Source organism: Semicossyphus pulcher, unplaced genomic scaffold (genome assembly GCF_022749685.1).
Source record: "Semicossyphus pulcher isolate SPU_LCO1_2020_fin unplaced genomic scaffold, fSemPul1.0.p SCAF_3, whole genome shotgun sequence".
In the NCBI taxonomy this organism is placed as follows: Eukaryota; Metazoa; Chordata; class Actinopteri; order Labriformes; family Labridae; genus Semicossyphus; species Semicossyphus pulcher.
In genome coordinates, this window is record NW_027211704.1 from 17,299,585 (window position 1) to 17,319,904 (window position 20,320).

The 20,320-nt window shown below is 43.1% G+C and overlaps 3 protein-coding genes across 3 annotated transcripts in view; 1 reads left to right on the top strand and 2 right to left on the bottom strand.

The window, feature by feature from the left end:
• Positions 1-6,681, bottom strand: part of slc4a8 (solute carrier family 4 member 8) — a 31,174-nt gene extending 24,493 nt beyond the window's left edge. The window contains exon 1 of the mRNA XM_069678262.1: positions 6,479-6,681. Within this exon, the coding sequence (XP_069534363.1) occupies positions 6,479-6,517 (39 nt within the window). The 5' untranslated portion in view covers positions 6,518-6,681. The remainder of the gene's footprint in view (positions 1-6,478) is intronic.
• A 1,321-nt stretch (positions 6,682-8,002) lies between these two features.
• Positions 8,003-14,035, top strand: ttll3 (tubulin tyrosine ligase-like family, member 3). The gene is made up of 12 exons (XM_069678651.1): positions 8,003-8,078; positions 8,552-8,655; positions 8,763-8,931; positions 9,429-9,484; positions 10,503-10,631; positions 10,735-10,849; positions 11,098-11,208; positions 11,270-11,450; positions 12,040-12,188; positions 12,338-12,581; positions 12,727-13,162; positions 13,280-14,035. The coding sequence occupies exons 1-12, from the start codon at positions 8,003-8,005 to the stop codon at positions 14,033-14,035; spliced, it is 2,526 nt and encodes an 841-aa protein (XP_069534752.1).
• Positions 14,036-15,248: 1,213 nt separating this feature from the next.
• Positions 15,249-18,968, bottom strand: LOC138606509 (class E basic helix-loop-helix protein 40-like). Its single transcript, XM_069678974.1, has 5 exons — positions 18,584-18,968; positions 18,382-18,445; positions 18,017-18,124; positions 17,464-17,587; positions 15,249-17,271 (listed from the first exon to the last, which is right to left on the bottom strand). The coding sequence occupies exons 1-5, from the start codon at positions 18,652-18,654 to the stop codon at positions 16,355-16,357; spliced, it is 1,284 nt and encodes a 427-aa protein (XP_069535075.1). The 5' UTR covers positions 18,655-18,968; the 3' UTR covers positions 15,249-16,354.
• Between the last annotated feature and the right edge of the window lie 1,352 nt (positions 18,969-20,320).

Genomic DNA, 20,320 nt, shown 5'->3' on the forward strand with positions numbered 1-20,320 from the left:
ATCAGTCACAGCTCGGGAGGGTTTATGACTCAAAAATCATTTTCCAAACAGATTATACTGCCTGTGCACCAAAGAGGCGGCCCACAGCTAGGCCCCAAAATGGCTGCTTGTCCTTGAGTTTCTGCCCTTTTCATGCATATCAGTTGTAACCACCCATTGGAAACAATCACTGCAGCTGCCTTGTGGCTGGATTTGAGAAATGGAGCACAACCAGAGGATAATGTCATGTCAAAAACAATTCCTTTAACTTTCTAATTCTCTTTCATTGTATGTGATTGGGGACAAAATCCATGTATGAGTAAAATATGTACAGAAGCTTCTAAGCAAGAGTGTGTGATCTAAAGTTACAGGTTAGGGAACAGAAACACAAGTAAGGACTGGACTTAATTAATTTAAGGAACATGTCTTTGGACTGTGGGAGGGAGCCGGAGTAGCAGCACAAAACTAGGAGTGTTATTTGATTTAGTTCTCAATCACTTCAAATGAAACCATGTTCGGAAGGAATCCTGCCATGATCACGAATAATTATTACAGCAAGTAAAAACTGTCTCAATGTTTATGTGCACCGATTGTCTTTACTTGAAAACATGTTAACCTTGTCTGTAACGATACATCCTCACTTATATTTTGTTATTGATGACAAACTCATCTTACTCAATCTAATCCTTCTATTCAATACATCTGTCACGGATTTAAACGATGAATACTTAAACTTGTAACCTCGAAGATCTCGTTTCGTTCTTTTTGGCGGCACCTATGCCGATAAGCACACATCCCAGATATCCAGACAGTGCTGCATGTGTGACGTCCACGGTTGGCTCAGGTTGTAACTCTTGATTTTCCTCGCTGACGGTCGCTTTCCTCTTTAGACTGTTTGCCTTCATCTGAGCGACGAATTTGTTTATTTTTCTTTGGATTTTCACTTATTGTTGAAGTTGTATCTGTAGTCATCGATCTTTTCTTTGTTTGTTCAGCCATAGTAGATTACTGTTTATTCGCATGAATGCAGAGACAGGAAAAGCAGCTGCTTAGCTCCGCCTACCCTCTTTGGCAGACCAACCACTGCTGGCTGATGGAAAACGCTACACTAACTGGGCGCCGCTTGTGATTTTTTCCACAAATGTCGCCACAGACACCCAGTCAATAATAATACTATATACTGCAAATGCAAAGGCTTTCATCAGTGGGCCATCGACTCAATCACCATTGTGTTACCTCATTCGGCGATAGATAGTGACTTAACAGACATTTATTTACATGACAATCTTCAAGATTATATCTTTAAGGCTCACTAATCTAGTGTCACATTATGTTAAAGCCAAATAGAGAGAGATACTATCACTCCTCTAAACAAATACTGGATGTATTTTGTGTCGGGGCAGATTGTCCCAGAAAGATGTTGGACTCCCAGAGCAGAGGAGAACAGTGTCTTCAGATGCTGATTAACCTCCCAGTGATGCCGGGCGTGGCTGTAGACTTGAGCAACACAGGTTTTCATGTTTGTTTTCATATGTAAACTGTAAATTATTACATTAAGCTTTAATTGGGTATAAAGAATTTATGAACTTTATGACCTTAAAACTTTCTTAACTATTATTTAACCTGCGCTACAGTGAAACACATTGTACCTCTCATCCCCCAGAACAAATAGAGCAGCAATGATTCTCCGCTCTGAGAGCGGCGATCAATGTGCTCGGGCCAAAATGGCCTTTCGCTCCATTAGGACTGTGAGGGAGCGGCGGGTGCATGGAGCCGCTTTCAGAGGAGTGAGGCCTGCTGGGTAATATGAAGAGGCCGGAGATCTAGGGGGATTACTGACAAGATACATCACAGGAAGTGGCTGCTTGCTCAAAAGAAAGACATTGTGTATGAATATAGATACATTAGTGAATGGGAGATTTAACAAAGTGCATCTGTGATTCAGCAGCTCAGTGTGGGCTTTCCAGGCTTTTAGATGTCTGTCATACTGACTCCACTGACCTCTTTCCCTCTAACAAAATGCTTCAACATTTCTCCCGAGACTTCTACTACTCCTCTTGATTGTGTCTATGCAGTCGTCTATTTTTATCTAACCATGCCAACACCACCTCCCCTCCTCTTTCCTAGCGGACCTCTCTCTCCTCCGTTCCTCCAGCAGCACGCTGATCTGACATCAGGGACACAGATCCTGACTCAGACAACTGGGCCTGTCACTTCCAGACCGGGCTTTGTGTCTGAGGTTGGTGCCCCAGCCACAGGTTGCCACAGCCGCTTCATAGCGTCGCACCACAGCTGTTCTGCTGCAGAGACACACTGGCTTCCCGCAGAGGATGGGTTAACATAAATGGTTGAAAAGGAAGAGGTAATGAAAATAAGTGAGACAGGAAAGAGCAGAGCTGGAGATAGGATTAGAGGGGCGGCTGTTTTGACTGCTTCAGCCCACGTTAGCATGAGTCATACACACCTTATTCAATGCCACACATGCAATTTCGCCTCTTTGGACCTCGCTCTGTAATTTCTTTATTTCAGAATGACGACTGCAGCCTTGGTTGGTTTTGTGGGTGAGAGACAGTTACATAGAGGATAATTGAAATGTTTGATTTCGAAGTTTTACCTTGAAAAATGTGTTTGAATTGAGACCACAAAAGGGGAAAGAACTTTCTGGATCAAAAACAAGAATTGAAGAGACCAAACTCTCCTTTCACTTCGACTGACTTGTGATGAGTTCAAACCTCTGTGGATCTTTTCCTCGAATGTGTCCGCTTTCAAACTCAATTAATTCCACTAAATGGTGCCGTTGGATGGGCTGCAGTACTCATATAGTTTTCCAACATGATTTGGTGTACTTTAGGACAATAAGGGCCTGTGTCCACTAACAGCGTTTTTTTGCACTGGCAGCGCCTTTTTGGAACACCGCGGTGCTCGTCAAAGTCCCTCCTCCCTCACTGACCAATCAAAATCAAGAAGGGGCGGGACTTCAGATATCAACTTCGACAACAAGAATGGCGGAGGAGACGCTAATCCTTTCGGTTTTTTTGAGGGGGGAAATTTCTTAGAGCTGCTGCTAACGCCAGGACACGATTCCTTTCCATCGTTTTTTAAGTTTTCTTTGCAAAATTTCCTTCATAAAAACAAATATTAAGCCTAAATTTGGGATTTATCTTTCGTAACCTAGCAACAGTAAGCGCTGGTGTGAAGTGCTCTGAAACTGAGGTTGATGGCACAAAAGCCAGCACAAAAAACGCTGTTAGCGGACACAGGCCCTAATTTAAGTTTCTTGAGAGACTTTTTTTTACAGATGATTAAAGATATGGACGAAACAGAAGTGTTCCTTTTTGAAATAGCCATTCATTCACCAGATAGTGGAGGTTGGCTCGCTCTCTCTAAATGGACTCTGTGGCACCAAACTGATTAAAATGAAAGCTTGGGAGGGATGCCAAATAGCTAATGTAAAAGGACTGAAAGAGGGAACGGTGACGTTCTTGTGCTAGGAGGACTTAAAGCCATAAATAATTACAAAAGTGGAACAAGCACCACAGTTTAATGGTATCAGGCATGGGAGTGAAACTATGATTTTTCTTTTTAAATATTCATCTTCTCTAAAATCTGTGCCAACTGATATCAGGTCGCCCCTCTCACTGCTTAAGCCCGGCTACAGCGATTGTCTCTCAACGTTGGTTTCTTGTCTGTTTTACAACAGCTTATTGATTCTGAAGCATGTCTGTGTAGTTATGTACGCAGAGAGTCACTGACACTGACTATCAATAAAGTGCTTCTCTGTATCTCTTCGTCTATTTGTGACACTGATAAATAGCCGGCTCAATATCCAGTGAAACTGTTCTTCATGAAACTGTGCATCTGCATTAGAGAGGATAGTGTTAGTCATATAATCACATTATGAGACGTCTAAGTGATGAAACAGTCAATAGGAGTAATCAGAGAACAGTATCAGATTTACAGAATAATTACATCCAGAGCGGAGTATACTGACGGTCGCCAGGCAGGCGAGAAGCAACAGTATGGCATTAGATGTGTTTGCATATTTATTACTGCTCGTGGGTTTTGCTTTTTATACATATATGTGCTATTTATTTGGTAACGATTTATGAAATTGTGAGTAATTACTGAATACTGTGCCTTTTTATTGAAATATATGACACTTTTTATAGCAATTGTAAACCATGTAGCCTTCTTATAATTAGCCGACAGAACATTTTCAGTAACATTGATGTTAGAGAAGGTGAACACACATTAATAACAGTCATTTCCTGTATTTGTGTCATGTGGATTTCGTAACTGCTCTGCCCCTTTAGGAGGCTATCTGACAGTCCATGGTCTGTTCATTCATATGTCAGAAGTGAATGTGACACAACACATAACTATAACTAATTCTGAGTGTCTCCGGTCACACTTAAAAATGGCAAAAGGCTTTTCTATTCTTCTGCTGTAGTATCAATCTAGTTAATCATTCACACACCGTCACACACTGATGGCTGAGCATGCTGGGGAAACTTCAGGACACGACATGTAGTCTGCAGCCGGGGAGTGAAACACCAACCTTCCCACTGAAAGACAAATGACTCGTCCACTGAGCCGCAGCTGCCCGCATGCTACTGAAGCTAACATCACAACAACAGCATGTCGCTGCACAGTAGAAAGAAAGCTGAATGTCTTTGGGTAACTTTTGTTTTGCTATGGCTGAAATTTAAAATAGTGATCATGAGTAAGTTTTCATTAGTGTGTAATCACGTGAAAACACAAAGTGGGGTTTTTTTGATAGGAGACGGCCGTTTTGCACACACTACAGTAGTCTTGACCTGACGAACCAAACACTGGCTCCAGAGCGGGCTCTTGGCACGCTTGGAAAGGGAGGCCAAGGGGAAGTGAAAATCCTACACACTGGTATTACTAATAATTATGAGAATCCGATTATTGTGTATTTAATTATAACGTAAGTTTAAGGCCACTTGTATCACCTTCAACAGTTATGCAAATTGCTGCTTATAAATGAACACATCCATAATCGTGGCAGCAGCCTTCTGTACGCGCACCTGTTCCAATGTAGCAAAAGGGTCGCTCTGCTTTGGAAACATTTCACTGCTATTTCTTTCACTATTACTAAGTACAACTTTGAATGCAAAACCTGCACTCATAGGCTGAGTGTTTTTTTGGCCTCTATTTGTATGTTTTTTCCTCAGGCAAAGGATCTGAATACCATTCCCACTGCTTGTTACTGCTCAACAGTTCTTTGGCAAACATTTAAAAAGATTTCAGACGGAGATGGCACAAACGCAAGTCCATGCTGACAGACCAGGCCACCACAGAAACGGTAGAGAGACATTAAACTGGCATAAGTTTGGAGATAGAGGCTCCTGGGCAATTTCCCCATCCTGCCTGAGACCTGTCTAATCATATCAGAGACTTCCCAGCTCACCTCTGCTCCTTCTCCATCTGTCTCCCTGCCTGCCATGTGATTATAACCCACCATGTTGGTGTATAAACTACATTAAGTCATTATAACTGTGATCCTGCCTGACATGGTAGCTATAATCGAGCTCTATAAACATTACTGCAGCTTGAATAAACATCCCAGAGCGCTGGTGTGTTCAATGGTCCGTTTGTCCTTCCTTTTTCCTCCTTTGCCCCTGTCTCATCAGCTGACCTGGGATCTGATAATGGATCACACATCAACAGGACATCATGGATCATGCCATCTCCCCCGTTCAAACAGCACTTGACCACAGGCTGTCCTCCCCCTGCCGTCAGGATTGGGCTAATATTGAACATGTAAATGGAAGTAGAAACTCAGCTGTGTGGTGTAAGGATGGCGTCAAGGTCATTTGAGGGTAACTGAGAAAATAACAAGCAGGAGCCGTCTGAAAATCCACCTAACTGTCCCGTTCATGTTATTCCTCACATGCAGGACGAGCTGTTTGGATTTTATTGAGCGCTGTGTTTCAAATGCATCGATATTTTTTCTAATCAATAATCTGCCGCAACCTGACAATAACACTGCCACGAGTTTTTCAAAATAAAATGTGCGCCCGAAGAGTCAAAATAACTCTCAGTGCATAGCAATGCGATACGCTCCCCGGAATTACTGCACGTGTTAGCACCTCAGAATAACAATGTCAACAACATCCTCCGCATACAGCATCACTCTGCAGGGCAGGAAACCCAATGTAAGGTAGCATCCTTGGGAAATATTTAGCCCACTTAAACATAAAATGCTGAATGTTAAACATTGCACAAGCTAGAAAATGCATGCAACAGTAACAAAAAGAACAGGCTATCCTGTATATTCATTTCATGTCATTAAATAGCTCCTTAAGTATGCAACAGTCCATCTTCCCAGCAGCAAATTTTCAGTGAATTTCTGTTAACAGCGTGTTTTAAAGTGAGGTTAACAGTTATTGGAGCTTGTGTGCAGCCTGATCTGTGCCATCCTACAGGGTCAAAGCACCACGCCATGCATTAAGACATTTCAAGCGCACTTTACCTGGTAGCTCAGGATGCTCTCGGGGTCGTTGACAGGCATGCTGGTGGCCTCTGGGTTAACCTGCTCAGTCTCTGTTCCCGGTGTGTAAAGGTGAGACTTTCTCAGGGGCTGATCAGCGTCTCGCGCGCTGTCTTAAGTCGTGTAGCCTACAAGCAGTCACGCGCTAGCTCCAGCAGCTACTTCTGTTTCTGCAGACATGTTGAGTATAAATATCTCCTCCAGATGAGGAATAGAATGGAAATGATGAATTTGCCCCCTGTGTTGTGATGATTTCCCGGCCGCGCTTCCAGCCTCCCTCCCTCCTGCTCTCCTGTCGGTGTGAGCAGGATGCAGAGCATCACTGCAGCGTCAGCCAATCAGAGCGCAGAGGCGCACAACGGGCTGCGACGCACTGCTGCTACCCAGCACAATAAAGCCAAGACTATTATAAGCTTATAGAGCAACGTCACTCTATACAATGTGGAGTTCAGCAGCCTCTTACCTTTCAGCTTCTAATATGTGCTAGACTGGACCATTGTGCACAGAAAACAGATAAGCTGTGGCTTTCTTTATACTCTTATTCCACTTGCTCTCTGCTGCTATAGAGTATAGAGAAAGCTTTATGTTTATTTATGTTCATTATTTCTTTGTTGGATAGAAAAAGTGTGGAAGTAGGCTACCTCTTTACATAAGCTTGTAGGAATACTTTAACAGTAGTGACAATTTCTGTATGTAAATATCTTCATAAATAAAAGCAGCAAAGGAGGCCATAACAGCAATATGAAATTTACATCAAATAATAAGCTATTATAGGATAAGCCTAAGAGGGTCGTGTTATTAAGTAGGCTTAACACCAGGCTTTTTGAAATCAATCATCAAACAAGAAGTGAAATGGAAATATCGACTTCAGCTGAAAACATGAATGTAAACGTTAGCAGCTAGCAGCTACCATTATAACAGGAACAGCGTTATGATAGATCTAATTGATCCTGTTAGTCACAGTAGACTATACCAGAAAGCCTAAGATGCCACCTTGTGGATATTTAAGGTATTGCTAAACAGTATGTAATCCATGTGCACGACATAAAGCTCGTCTCGTGCGCACATGTGTGGCATGTGACGGCGCTACAGGCTTATTATTAAAGATGTAGGACGGGCAGTTTTTCTTTAACCACTGCAGCTTGTCGCCTTTTTGTACAAGGTGACAAAACATATGAAACTAAGCAACAATAAAGCACATCAGCATGAACTATTAGCATCCAAACAAACAGCCAGAGGCTGTCCACCTGCCACATTGTCAAACACTGGATTTAATTTAGCTCCGCAGCAGGTGTATAATTGTTCTACCGCTGGTTCTGCTTCTCTTGTGCACGTGCCTACACGCGTAAGCCACACTACAACTGATAGCGTGAAGTAAGTGATCCACTTTCTTCAACGCATTGCTAAAGAAGGTAGATTTTTCATCGACCTATATGGCGTCCTGTTTCTTCTGGGTACTGTTGCTATGGCAAATATAAACACTCTGTGGAAGCATGCACGGTTGTCATGGGAACGGTGTGCAGGAGCATGAAAGCAGCAGGACTGAGCGAGTCTGTGGACGGAGCTGCCAGGTCACTGGGAGGTTCGTATATTAATGTCCAACGTGAAATAACTTGTAGTTTTGATTGAGATGTATTTTAGGAGCTGTTTTTATGTACGTCTATTAGCTGTCATATATAATATGTCGTTTATCGTCTATCATGTCAATATGAAGCTATAATAACCTGCTCTGTCCAGATGTAGATGCCTCCTAGCCTCATTATATATGTATGTATGTATGTATATGTGTATCTATCTGTATATGTATATCTATATAAGTATGTATGTATGTATATATCTGCCTGCCTGACTGACTGATAATATTCTGTTTTCCCCAAGAGTACTGAACACTGTATGTGGATCAGCTGAGAACAGAACTCAATAAAACTAACATGCAAAAAACCGCAGGTATGTAAATAGACGTCTGCACGCACAGATACACCCACATGTGCGTGCAGGGAGTGACTTTGTATTGAAATTTGAACAGGCAAATTTTGTCTCTACTAAAATCTCCAGCAACTCCTGTGGAGGTGAGGTTACGTCGCAGTGTGCCTACCCTGCCAGCCATCAAACCAGACAGGCTAAAAACAGCTAAAACACTGGTGGAGAAAGCAGTGAAGGTGACTTTATGTGCACGCCAGACCTCTCTATAACACCGCTGTATATTACCGCAGTATCCTCTTAAAGCTGCGTGTCCTGTTTGACTCTCCCTGTCACTCCTTCTCAGCTGAAGAAAGTGTTTTCAGTGCAGGGACCCTATCCTGTGATCCGTGCTGCCTTGTGGGCCAGAGGTTGGGTGGAACGCCGTTTGCCCCTTCCTGCGCAGAGAGCGCCTCAATGTCATGGTGATGAGGAGGAGGATGGTGATGATGGGGATATCTGTGCTGATGTTGCCGGTGAGACAATAGGTCTTAAATCAGCCTCTACCAAATCAGCCATTTGTTTAGAGATAACAAGATGCAGTGCTTGTGCCAATAACACACTCGAAGCCTTCTAAAGGCCTGCTGGAAGGAAAACGGCTGATTATAATTGGAGGAAGAATGGGTGTATAAAACCCAGCACAGATTGTTACCAACAAAGTACTTTTTCTACTTTGAGCAAAACAATCATTCAATTTAACAATTAAATGATTTATAACAATCATCCATTTTTTTGTCTGCTAGTTCATTGCAGAACTTAAAAATTGACTACAAAAGTGGTCAGTAATTTTCTTCCTGAACAGTCAAAGCTGAAAATGCTGGAGGGGTTAGCATATAAGTAATTGGAGCACTTGTTTAGGTGGATACCCCTACACCTGATGAATGATACATTCTGTGTACCAAATGACAGACAACCTATAACAAAGACCCCTTTCCTATTAACTCACTGCGCCTGTTTTCTTATCTCTTTACAGAGAGAGTGGATGAAGGCGAGAAAGAGGAGAACCTTGATGACATGTATGACCTCATGGTAAGATGAGGTACAGCTGAACTCACATGACGCTGACATCCTGCATAGTCTAAAAGCAATGAAATGTGCTATTATTGTTACTATAGCATCCCCAGCCTAATGATGGTCTAACTCTCCAACTGATGCTTCACTAATGCTTTATTGACAGTAACCTCTTAAACATGCTGTGAACAGAGTGAACAGACTGTAAGGGCAAAAAGATGAACTGTGTTTTACCATCCTTTTTATTCTGAAAAATGTATCACTACAGCCTTTTAAAGGCCTAACTGAATTAAATCACAAGTTTAAGACTGTGTTTGAACTTTAGATTGAAAATTGAATTGACATGTCTATTTAATCAGTCACGAATGTCACTGTTTGTTTTTACAAAATGACAAGCTCAGAGTGCTACAGGTGGGCATAATTAAATTAAAATGAAATCATTTGTCACTTTTTAAAACCAATTAACTTTTTGACTCCCTTATTAAAACACACTTCCTTCCATATTCCGTCAATACAAAATACGCAGTCATTAACGGCGTTTTTCCTCACAAACTCAGTGAATGCAAATAGCTTGTTAACAAGACCGGAAGTACGAATCATAGCGCTAGGGAAGCATCCTTGCTAGCTTACACACGTACTCAACCTCAAACTTAACAAAACTACAAAAGAATATTATAAACTCACTCCATATTAAGATATAAAATAAATGAAATATTGACAAACCTTAGTCCTATCAGCCAGGTTAAAAAAGTACCGTATTTTTACTGTCGTTCAGAAGACACATCTGCCGATTTCACCGTGCCTCTACTTTCTCTTACCGACATTACCCTTTCAAAATAAAAGCATCAGCGTTTATAGTGTTATTAAAGTGAAATATTCAAACAGCCTTAAGAAATTTGACTTAAAAAAAAATCAACACAAGCAACAGTTTTCATTTATAGTTGTTTTCCCATTTGAATTTTTCTTTTCATTATGCTGTGTATTCTAGCTCAGTCACTGAACTTACTTTACTTAACTTTTCTTTTACCTCTTCTAGTCTCGCTTGGTTCGAAATGAAACAGCATATTTCTACTGGACAACACGTCGGGATTACATTGACTGTCGCTCCCTAAGGAATGACCAAATGACCAATCACTATGCAAACTCTGGAGCATTAACTACCAAGGTCTCACCTCTAAAGATAATTGAAAAGAAAAGTGTAAACTGCCCACATTTGGTCATAGGTCACTAAGTTCTCTCTATCTCCAATGTATTTCTGTTTCTTTCAGGTGGGGCTCTGTGTGAACCTGCGTAACCTTCAGTGGTTTGATGCAGCAGATCCTGACACCTTCTTCCCAAGATGCTATAGGCTTGGGGCAGAGGATGAAAAACATGCGTTTATAGGTCTGCTGTATGTCTCTATTAATACATGGCCCGAACTGTGCTCTATCAAAGATGCAATGATGTGTTCAGGTGTATATTGAACATGGCAAACCATATCTGGATACGAAATGCATGAATACATAAGTTAAAACCAGACTTTTTTTTTAATAAGTTGAGTTTTATCAGTGATATGTTATCATCTTAAACAAAACTATACACCCTTTCTCTCACTTGTGCCCTTTTGTTCTGTGTTTTGTGTGACAATAAAGAGGATTTCAGGAGGACAGCATGCACCAGCCTTCTGCAGCATGTGGTTGAGACAAGTGGTAGTACAAAAGATCGAGCAGAAGGTGAGGACAAAATAAAACGCTTAAAAAAACGTTTTAAGGGTGACATAAAGTGTAACAATTTTTTTTATTCCAATCTTAATCCTCCCTTCAGACTTGGATGATGGAAAGCGTCAATTTGTTGGTCCAGGAATGATCGACATGGCTCTACACGTGTGTCAAGACTTTCTCCGAGTTTTAGAGCACAGTGACATTGATGTGACTGTGGAAACACCTCACTCGGCAAAGGAGCAGCAGTGGGCCGAGTTTCTGCAAGATTACTACATGGTTGTGCAGTGAGTATGTTTTCTGGGAGCTTCAAGGGTTTACTGGAAGAGCTTTTTAAGATCACACTAAATTTATCTTGACAATCCAAGTCAGTTTGTTGAATCAGTATAATAAAATCTCAGATGACTCATCTACAAAGTTCATATGAGGTGAGATTCAGGACAGTGTCAGCAGCATTCTAGATGCCATATGTATGTGTCTTCTTAAAGATTAACTGAACACTATGCAGAGTTCATGTCAGAACTCAGGTTGGGGTTAAATATAAAGAGTAATGTGTAGAGTTTGGGTTTAAGTGGGGTCACTGGAAAGATACAGCATGTTCCAGTCCCACACTGCTTTACAAATACCAAAATATATAAATGTTTTTTGTTCAAATTGTCGTTAACCAATGGGAACGTACAGTGTGCAAGCTCACATAATTACGGTACAGTGTGTGAGTTTGACACAAGTTGCAACAAAAGTTTTACATTTGCATATTTCTTTAATAATCTGGACACATGAAAGATCTTTGAGACAGATTATTGCAGAATGCTGTCTGTAGACAAGCATCAGAAGTTATTGATAAAGTCAGTCTGAGGGTCTTATGTCTGCGTGTAGTGAAGGTGCATTGATCAGGGGAAGCAGTGCGTTTGTGGAGAGCTGCCAGGCCATGTTAATCAGGCTGCAGGAGGTTTGCCCTCAGCTGGATACAGACGGACTTAATAACATCTGGATCATCAAACCAGGTGCCAAGTCAAGAGGACGAGGTGAGTTTTATTTAGTCATAAAATGATGAGTTTCATAGTTACCTTTCATAGTTATCTTTTACTTTAAATCTAGAAGCCGTGGGAATAAAGTTTTAAAAAAATGGTGTTCCATTTTCTAATTTCTCTTCTATGTTACGCCAACTACACAGGTATTATGTGTCTGAATCGCCTGGAAGAGATTCTTGCCCTCATTGACAATGATAGATCCACGACTAAGGAGAGCAAGTGGGTGGTTCAGAAATACCTGGAACGTCCTCTGTTGGTCCACGGCACCAAGTTTGACCTCCGTCAGTGGTTCCTCGTCACAGACTGGAACCCTCTGACCGTCTGGTTCTACAGAGAGTGCTACCTGCGGTTCTCCACCCAGCCTTACTCAACAAAGTCTCTGGACAGGTCTGACAAAAGAGAAAAACATGTATAGTTGTACTGGACTTCTGCATCTTTAATCTAGAATGGATTATGGAAGGATTTATTTATATATCATATTCGATTTATATATTCTGAAGCACATCTGCACCTCCTTCTACATTTTCCTCAGCTCAGTCCACCTGTGCAACAATTCCATCCAGAAGCACTTCCAGCCGTCCTGTGACCGCCACCCAGGAGTGCCTGGAGACAACATGTGGTCCTGCTCTCAGTTCAGGGCCTTTCTGCAGCGTCAGGGCCGTGGGGCAGAGTGGGAGTCAGTGGTGGTCCCAGGCATGCAGCAGGCGGTGGTCCGGGCCCTGCAGACAGCCCAGGACCTGGTGGAGCCCCGCAGGGCGAGCTTTGAGCTCTACGGAGCAGACTTCATGTTGGGCAGAGATCTGAGGCCTTGGCTCCTGGAGATTAATGCTAGTCCCACTATGGCGTGCTCCACCGCTGTGACTGCTCGGCTCTGCCCTGCCGTGCAGCTGGACACGCTGAGGGTTGTGCTCGACCGACGGACCGATCCGAGTGCTTATACAGGAGGCTTCCAGCTGATCTACAAACAGGTTAGAGTATCTGTACATCTAAGAGGCAGTAAATGTTGACTTCCTGGGGAGTTGCATCGAATTATACAGTAGATGCTATACCAATTCCTTTCTTTGTCACCTTTCCCGCCCTCCCAGGCTGCAGTTGAAGTTCCTCAGTATGTGGGAGTGAACCTGCTGGTGGAAGGAGCCCCAATCAGGCGAGCCAGAGCCCCACTTCATAGACAAACCGTTACCTCTAACCCACCTCTCGCTATCCAGTCATCATCAGAAGATGTTGAAAAGACACATAAACCTTCAGGTCAGAGGTCATCCGCAGTCTCTGCTTTCCATCGTCCAGGCAAGGAGAACCGAGCTGTCGGAGAGAAAAAGAGGCAGCTGACGTCAACATCTCCTAAGAGAGAACGTGAGGGGAGAACAGAAGTTCATCGCAGTCTGACATCTGACCAGCCTTTGCTGGTTCACATCGAACCCCAGAGGAAAGCCCGACGTCTGGGTTTGAGCCTCGGTGCCAAAGGTGCAACTTTAGTCCCACGGAGGCTTTCCTTCTCCCTCAGCCCCTCTCACAACTTGTCAGATTGTAAATCTCAGCCAAACCCAGGTCACAGACCGCACATCTCCAGATCCTGCCTTCCCCAGACGGCTTTTGAGCCCAGACGCAGAACCCCCCCCCGGGTTTTTCCTCCACTCCGGGGTCCACTTCCTATCCTGGAGGTCTTTAGCTTGAGACCAAACCTTGTCTGTCGTAATCCAAATTTGTCCTTTAATCCCAGCGCCCACAGGCATCAGTTACTCCTCCGCTCTGGAAGGCAAAGCACGGCCAAAGGATTATGGGAGTGTGCACAGGGGAGCACAAACAGTAGTGGTGTTGAGAAGAACGAGGGCAAACAGTAGAAAGCGCTGACGTGCTTTTTAAAGCTTTTGTAATACCTTCTTATTTTATGAGTTAAACATATAAATCTTCATTGTTTTCATGTTTGCAGAGAAATAATCATGTTAATATCTCTCACCAACAGGGTGTAGGTATGTTGAATCACCAGTAGGTGGCAATAAAGGCTCAATTGCCAAACTGCATGTCTACGCATAACCTTTCCCGAGAGGGAATTCAATACAAGAGAGCTGTCTGTATTTAGATGTTGTTTTCATATTCAGCAACACCTGGTTCATCTGCTATTTCAGCCTGTTGATAAATAAAAAATCATGATGTAAAATTAGCTTGTACACTTTTAATGTTTAGGAGCTCTGGGAAACGCTCATGAAACAGCTGACACCTTGCACATGCCACATATTAGATTCAGTTTTTTATACAGAACTAAATAAGTCTGGCTGCTCGTCTGAACTTTTTTTTGTGGTGAAATGTTACCCCTTTATGAGACGCACTGACGGAAATAGAAACCGACAGGAAACATGAGGGGGAGAGAGAGATTGGTATGACATGCAACAAAGGTCACACTGAAGATGTTGTGGTTGTATGCAGCTAAACCACAAGACCCACTCTCAAATGCTCAAACTTCCCCCTAAACAAATTAATGTTCTTTAAAAAGCTGGAGCATTTGTATAAGCAAATAAGATATAGAAGAAACAAAACACTCTTTTGGCTCTTAGACTAGAGAGGAAAGATAATATATGCTTGGTGGTTTCACGTTATCAGCATGAGATAAAAATGTGATTGCACATCCAATTCAGGTTATGTCAATAATAAGACGTTTTTGTTGCGATTTATGCACTGAAAAGGTCTTGTAAATATAGTTGCATTCTGGTGTAACGGCATTTTGCATTGTGTCATACGGCCGATCAGAAACATGTCTGCCCGTCAGAGCTGTTGACGAGATGCAGATGGGTCCTGATCACTGCCTCATGTGATTAACTCAAACTGTTTACACTCGTGCAGATTCACTTGTTGCTCTATTAGTGGGCACAGACGTCTAAGCAGCAGGCGAACCAGGCTGCAGATCTGTCATTACATAAGTGTTCCCTGTGACATGAGTGTTGTGTGGCGCTGCAAGAACTAAAACTGAACAGATTGCATTTCATTGGTGGATATTTTCTCTCACACACACACACACACGTGCGCTCAATCTCTCTCATAAACACAGAGTCAAAGCCATTTTCCACGGGAAAAAATACTTTATTAATACACTTATATAATAGTATATCAACATTTATAGACAAAATATGTACATCAAACATCTTTCATGTAGGTCCCAAAATATAAAATCTCAAGTACCTCTTTCTATAGAAAACTAGTCTTCTGGTTAAAACGTTTTACATTCACGTCTCTCCACCTCGCTCCTTTGACTCCAGTATTCATACGTAGTACAGAGAATAAACATCTGAGATTTATCAGCTTTTCACAAGTAAAAGGCAACAGCAAGAACAAACACCAGGTTTGACTTGAGCAGAAACAGATGCAAGATGAGTATGCAGACCAGGTCCAGCACAGTGCTACAGTATGTACACAGTTTCTGAGTACACAACGTACAAATGTCCACTTTCTTTCTCTTCGGATGGACAGACTGCAAGAACAGGTATCAAAAATAGAAATGTACAAGAAGTCTATGAACAATAATTACAGAAAAATTCCATCTTAACCGTCTGTTTTGTATGAAAAACAAGACTTCTCATTCAGTGTGGTCATGTGGCGGCCCGCTCCTTCATCCGTGCATCGGGTGTACCCTCTACTCTTGTCTGTACACACTTGAGGAAACCCTTGAATTTTACGGTGACTGATTTGAAGGGCGTTTTTCAGTGATGATAAAGGTGACAAACTCTGGGTGAACATTTGGTGCAACACTTTCTAAAGTACAAAGATGGCGTGTCTTGCAACAGCTACAAGTGAGTGCATCAGTGTCATCGGCGTTGAGACTTAAACAGCAGCATCTTAAATCTTTCTTTACATTCAACCAAGTGTGTGTGTGTGTGTGTGTGTGTGTGTGTGTGTGTGTGTGTGTGTGTCTGTTTGTGTGCAGGGCAGGTCCAGTCAATATGATACATTTGCATTGAGAAATACCACTGAGCTTTAAACATTCAACCAGAGCTTTGCATCCTCTCCGCTCCACCTCCTCGCGATCGTTTCTACAAGTCCCCTTGTTTTGTTTGGAACAGAGGGCAGGAATGAGGATGGATTATGGAAAGGCTCAGTCATGTTCTCGTTCCTATTACTGTCTCTGCTCCTGGATACTAGAACATCTCCTCCTCCCTGTCCTGTATCGCTTAGTCTTTGGTTTCCAGGTTGAGGGGCGGTACCTGCTTTAGCGCCTGAAGAAGGGCAGGGGAGTCCATGGGGGTCTGAGATATGGCTGGAGATGGAGAGCCTCCCCTTGGCGACAACACCATCTGAGGTGGAGGTGGTCTTTCGCTGTGCATGGCGCCTGCAGAGCCTCCCATCCCCGGGTAGAGCATGGGCACTGCTCCTGGGTACCAGCACTTCTCCAGCATGGGCAGGTAGGCTGCAGCGGAGGGTGGAATGAGGTAGAAAGGCATGCAGAGGGGATGTGGAGGAGTTGGATGGTTGGGAGATACGCTCATGTAGCTGCCGTAGCCGCTAGATGACGATGATGATGATTCTCCACCTGAGAGCAGCTCATCCTCTGACGACTCCACCCGAGGTCTCTTGTGGCGTGGCTCATCATCCTCCCGCTTGATGCCGGAGCTCTGCCTCTCGCTCAGCGCTCGCTTCAGCTGGCTCTCCTGCCCATAGTAATCTGGACGACCCTGTGAAGCTGCAGATTCTGTCTTCTCCAGCTCCCCTCCATAGCCGCTGTCTGTGTCTGTATCACTGCCACTCTGCTCGCTGCTGGCTGGGGCGTACGCCCTCTGGATGACAGGGACGCAGTTCCTCCCGTAGCCCTCGCTAGGTTTAGGTGGGAGGCTGGTGGGCGTCTCCTTGTGGGGTTGGTGCTGGTGGTAGGAGGGGATCTCCTCTGGGCGAGGGCTGGGAGGAGTGCGGGGTCGGACTGGGCCTTGCAGCACCTCTGCAGCTACCTTGTGAAGGTGATTGATGACATGGGATGGTGTGAAGTCTCCATCTGTTTCATGATTGGCCAGATACTGAAGAATCTCCTTTGCACACATGTGGAAGCCGGAGCGGAACATCTCCTCTGACTTCTCCTGGCTGACAGTAGGCTGCTCTGTAAACACGAGAAACAACACAGTCAGAAATGCTGCTATATTTGAAGCACTTATTCGCCTGTAGTTCTGCACAGTCCTATCATTGTGCATTCATCTTATCAATTTGCATTCCGCCCAATAAAACCCTCCTGTTCCACATGCATGAACGTGAGTGTATGTGTGCGTGTGTGCGTTTGTGATCTGCAGCTTACCAATTTGCATGCCGTTCTGCAGGGCGAGGATCTTCTGCTGCTGCTGCTCCAGAAGAGAGTTGAGGGCTTTCACATGTTTGAGCGTCAGCTCTAAAACCACGGCCTTCTCCAGATGGCCCAGAGTCTGTAGGAAACACAGAGCGTCAGCACATCCTCACCTCTTACATAACACACAGACTACGCACAACTATTCATGTACACATTTCTTTGGCTATTCCAACATCACAACACAAAAGCAGCAACACTAAATGCAGAAAGTAACACAAATGTATATTTTTATGTTATAATATAGATAATACAAATTCTATATATAATAAATATTTGGTCTAAAAAGTTGATAAACATAAATGTTATTGATTATTGGATTAAATTGTGTGTGTTTTTTTTTATCACAAGTTTAAACAATGGCAAGACACGTCTTCTTTAGTACGAGTCGTTAGTCTGCTGACGCACACGGCACAGAGGGTGTAATACCACTGCACAGCCACTAGATGGCGCGTGCCACTCAACACAGTCACTCCAACTCTCCCTCCCTGCAACAGCATGAACTCACCGTGAGTTTCAGGTGCTCTGGCAATAAATCTTTCAACTGAGCGATGCACTCATTTATCCGGTCACGCCTTTTCTTCTCAATAAGTCTGTGAGGCAGCTTGTAGGTTTCCTGCAAGAACAAACAGAACAGCATTTAATGGGTTAATCCAGCAGATCTGTGAGCACATTGCCAACCCTTTCTGATCAGAGGCAGTCACACCGATAGGGAGGACTCTGGGAGTTATGTCATAGCATGAATTAGGTCAACCATTTATGGGAATACAGGACTACTGCCAGCCTAATTCATCCCGGGTCGATCACACCCTTTCAAAAAAAGCTCTGTGGTTGTTACCTAACAAGTTCACAAGAAACAGAATAGTAACGAACCTTGCTCTCTTCTCCTCTCTTCATTCCCCTCCTGGGTTTATACACATACATCGGGTAATCCATCCTGAATAAATAAAACAAAAAGACAACAGTGAGATATGAGGTGAAGACTAGGTGAAGTGGGAGAAATAAGTTATAAAGACATTTTATTTAAATGAATTTCCACACAGTCCGGCAAAACATTTTTGGGAGTAAAACTTACCCTTGCACGTCTGACAGATCAGCCTGGTGTTTGGACAGGGGAGGTGGTTGCGCGCTTGGAATTCGCTCCATTCTTTTTTACTCCAATTACGCAGTAAAGTCGACGTACTTTTCCAATGCAGTCACAAGTAAACACGCATTTATTTTCGGAGGAAAAAAAATGCTGTAAAATGCTTCAAAAAGCGGTCAAAATTTGTTTATATTTCTTCCTCTTCAATGCTCGTCTGTAACTACCGTAAAGGTTGTTTTTGTTAAAGTTAGTCCTTGCGATTTCCACCGCGTGAACACTCCGCAGAAGGAAGACAACCCTGTTGGTGGCGCGTTGGGAAAGTGGGGGAGGACAGAGCGACGAGTTAAATAAACCCTCTGACTCTCCGCTCAGCCTGACCTACCTCTGTCACATGAGGCTCACGTGTTTAACGGCGCTGTATCCTCGGCGGAGGGACCGCCCACTTTCTACCGATAAGGCGCCTCAGTGGGCGGCCTGCTGCAGACGTCAGCGCGGGGGGCGGGGTGTGTCGGATCCCGTGTACCACCATGCTGAAGTGTATGGAAACAAGGCTGAGCTCGCCACGGCGCAGGAAACGTGCTGGCAGAAAACTAGTGCGGGAGCTCAACAGGCGCGGGCACGAGAGGAGAGTGGGTACTGTACCTACTGCCAGTAACAACAAACAATAACACTAATTTAGATATATAATGGCTATAGGCGTATATAATATCCTGCGGGACTATTTTACAGCAGTGATGCCACATTATTTCATCAAGTACAATACAGTCACTTCTTTAATACGTGCTTTAAGTGTTTCATTAAAATGCAGGCTATCAGTTCTACTGTAATGAAGTTTAAACGTCCCAAAATTGCATTTCCTAATCGTTTATTTATCTTTAATTTATTTATGTAAAGTCATTTGATCATAATGTCCTTTCTTTATGTTGAGCAAGTCTGCAATTTTTGAAAATTAAAATGTTGTTACATAAACTTTTTAAATTTGATTAGGTTTTTGGAAACATCAACTTCATAGTTTACATTTTTTAACATTTCATTAATAATGTAGGGACAGTGGCAGCTTCTTTTACCTTTTTTTTTTTATTTTTTTAATAATTATTATTTTTAAGTTAAAGCAGTAGCTTATAGTCCCTCAGCAAATAGGCTGCTACTGCTAGCTTCAAACTGCTACTAATAGCCTATTAATACTACTAGTAGATACAGCAATAATGGCAACACAGCAGTGAGTGATGGATTATATCGATCCAATTATCTGCAGAAGGCAGGTGAGCTCCTGTATCGACTCTGGGTCCCAGCAGGAGAACCACGTGCACCCGTGCGTGTACTCCGTGTTTGTTGTCATGAGGCGGTGCCGGCTGTCACGTTGATCTCCTCATGGCCCCGGGAGCCTGCTGAGCGTGCAGGGCACATCCAGCAGCCCAGTACATCCAGCACACAGCGCCAGCACCTGTTTGCTGCAGGCTGCAAACACGTACACATCACACCAGTGCAGCACATTAACATAGTGTAGCAAATTAAAAAGGCATATCAGGATAGGGATAGTGGAAGTATTAACCCTTAGCAGAAAATATGGAATAACAATAAAGCATGTTGAAGCTAAAATAAGCATATAAAGGCCTTTAAACCCAAAACTGAGTACCACATGGTAAATAATATACCCTTCAAGAAGAGGATATTTTGGTATAGGAGTTTGATCATGTCTAAAACAATTCACTTAAAAAGAATAGTAGA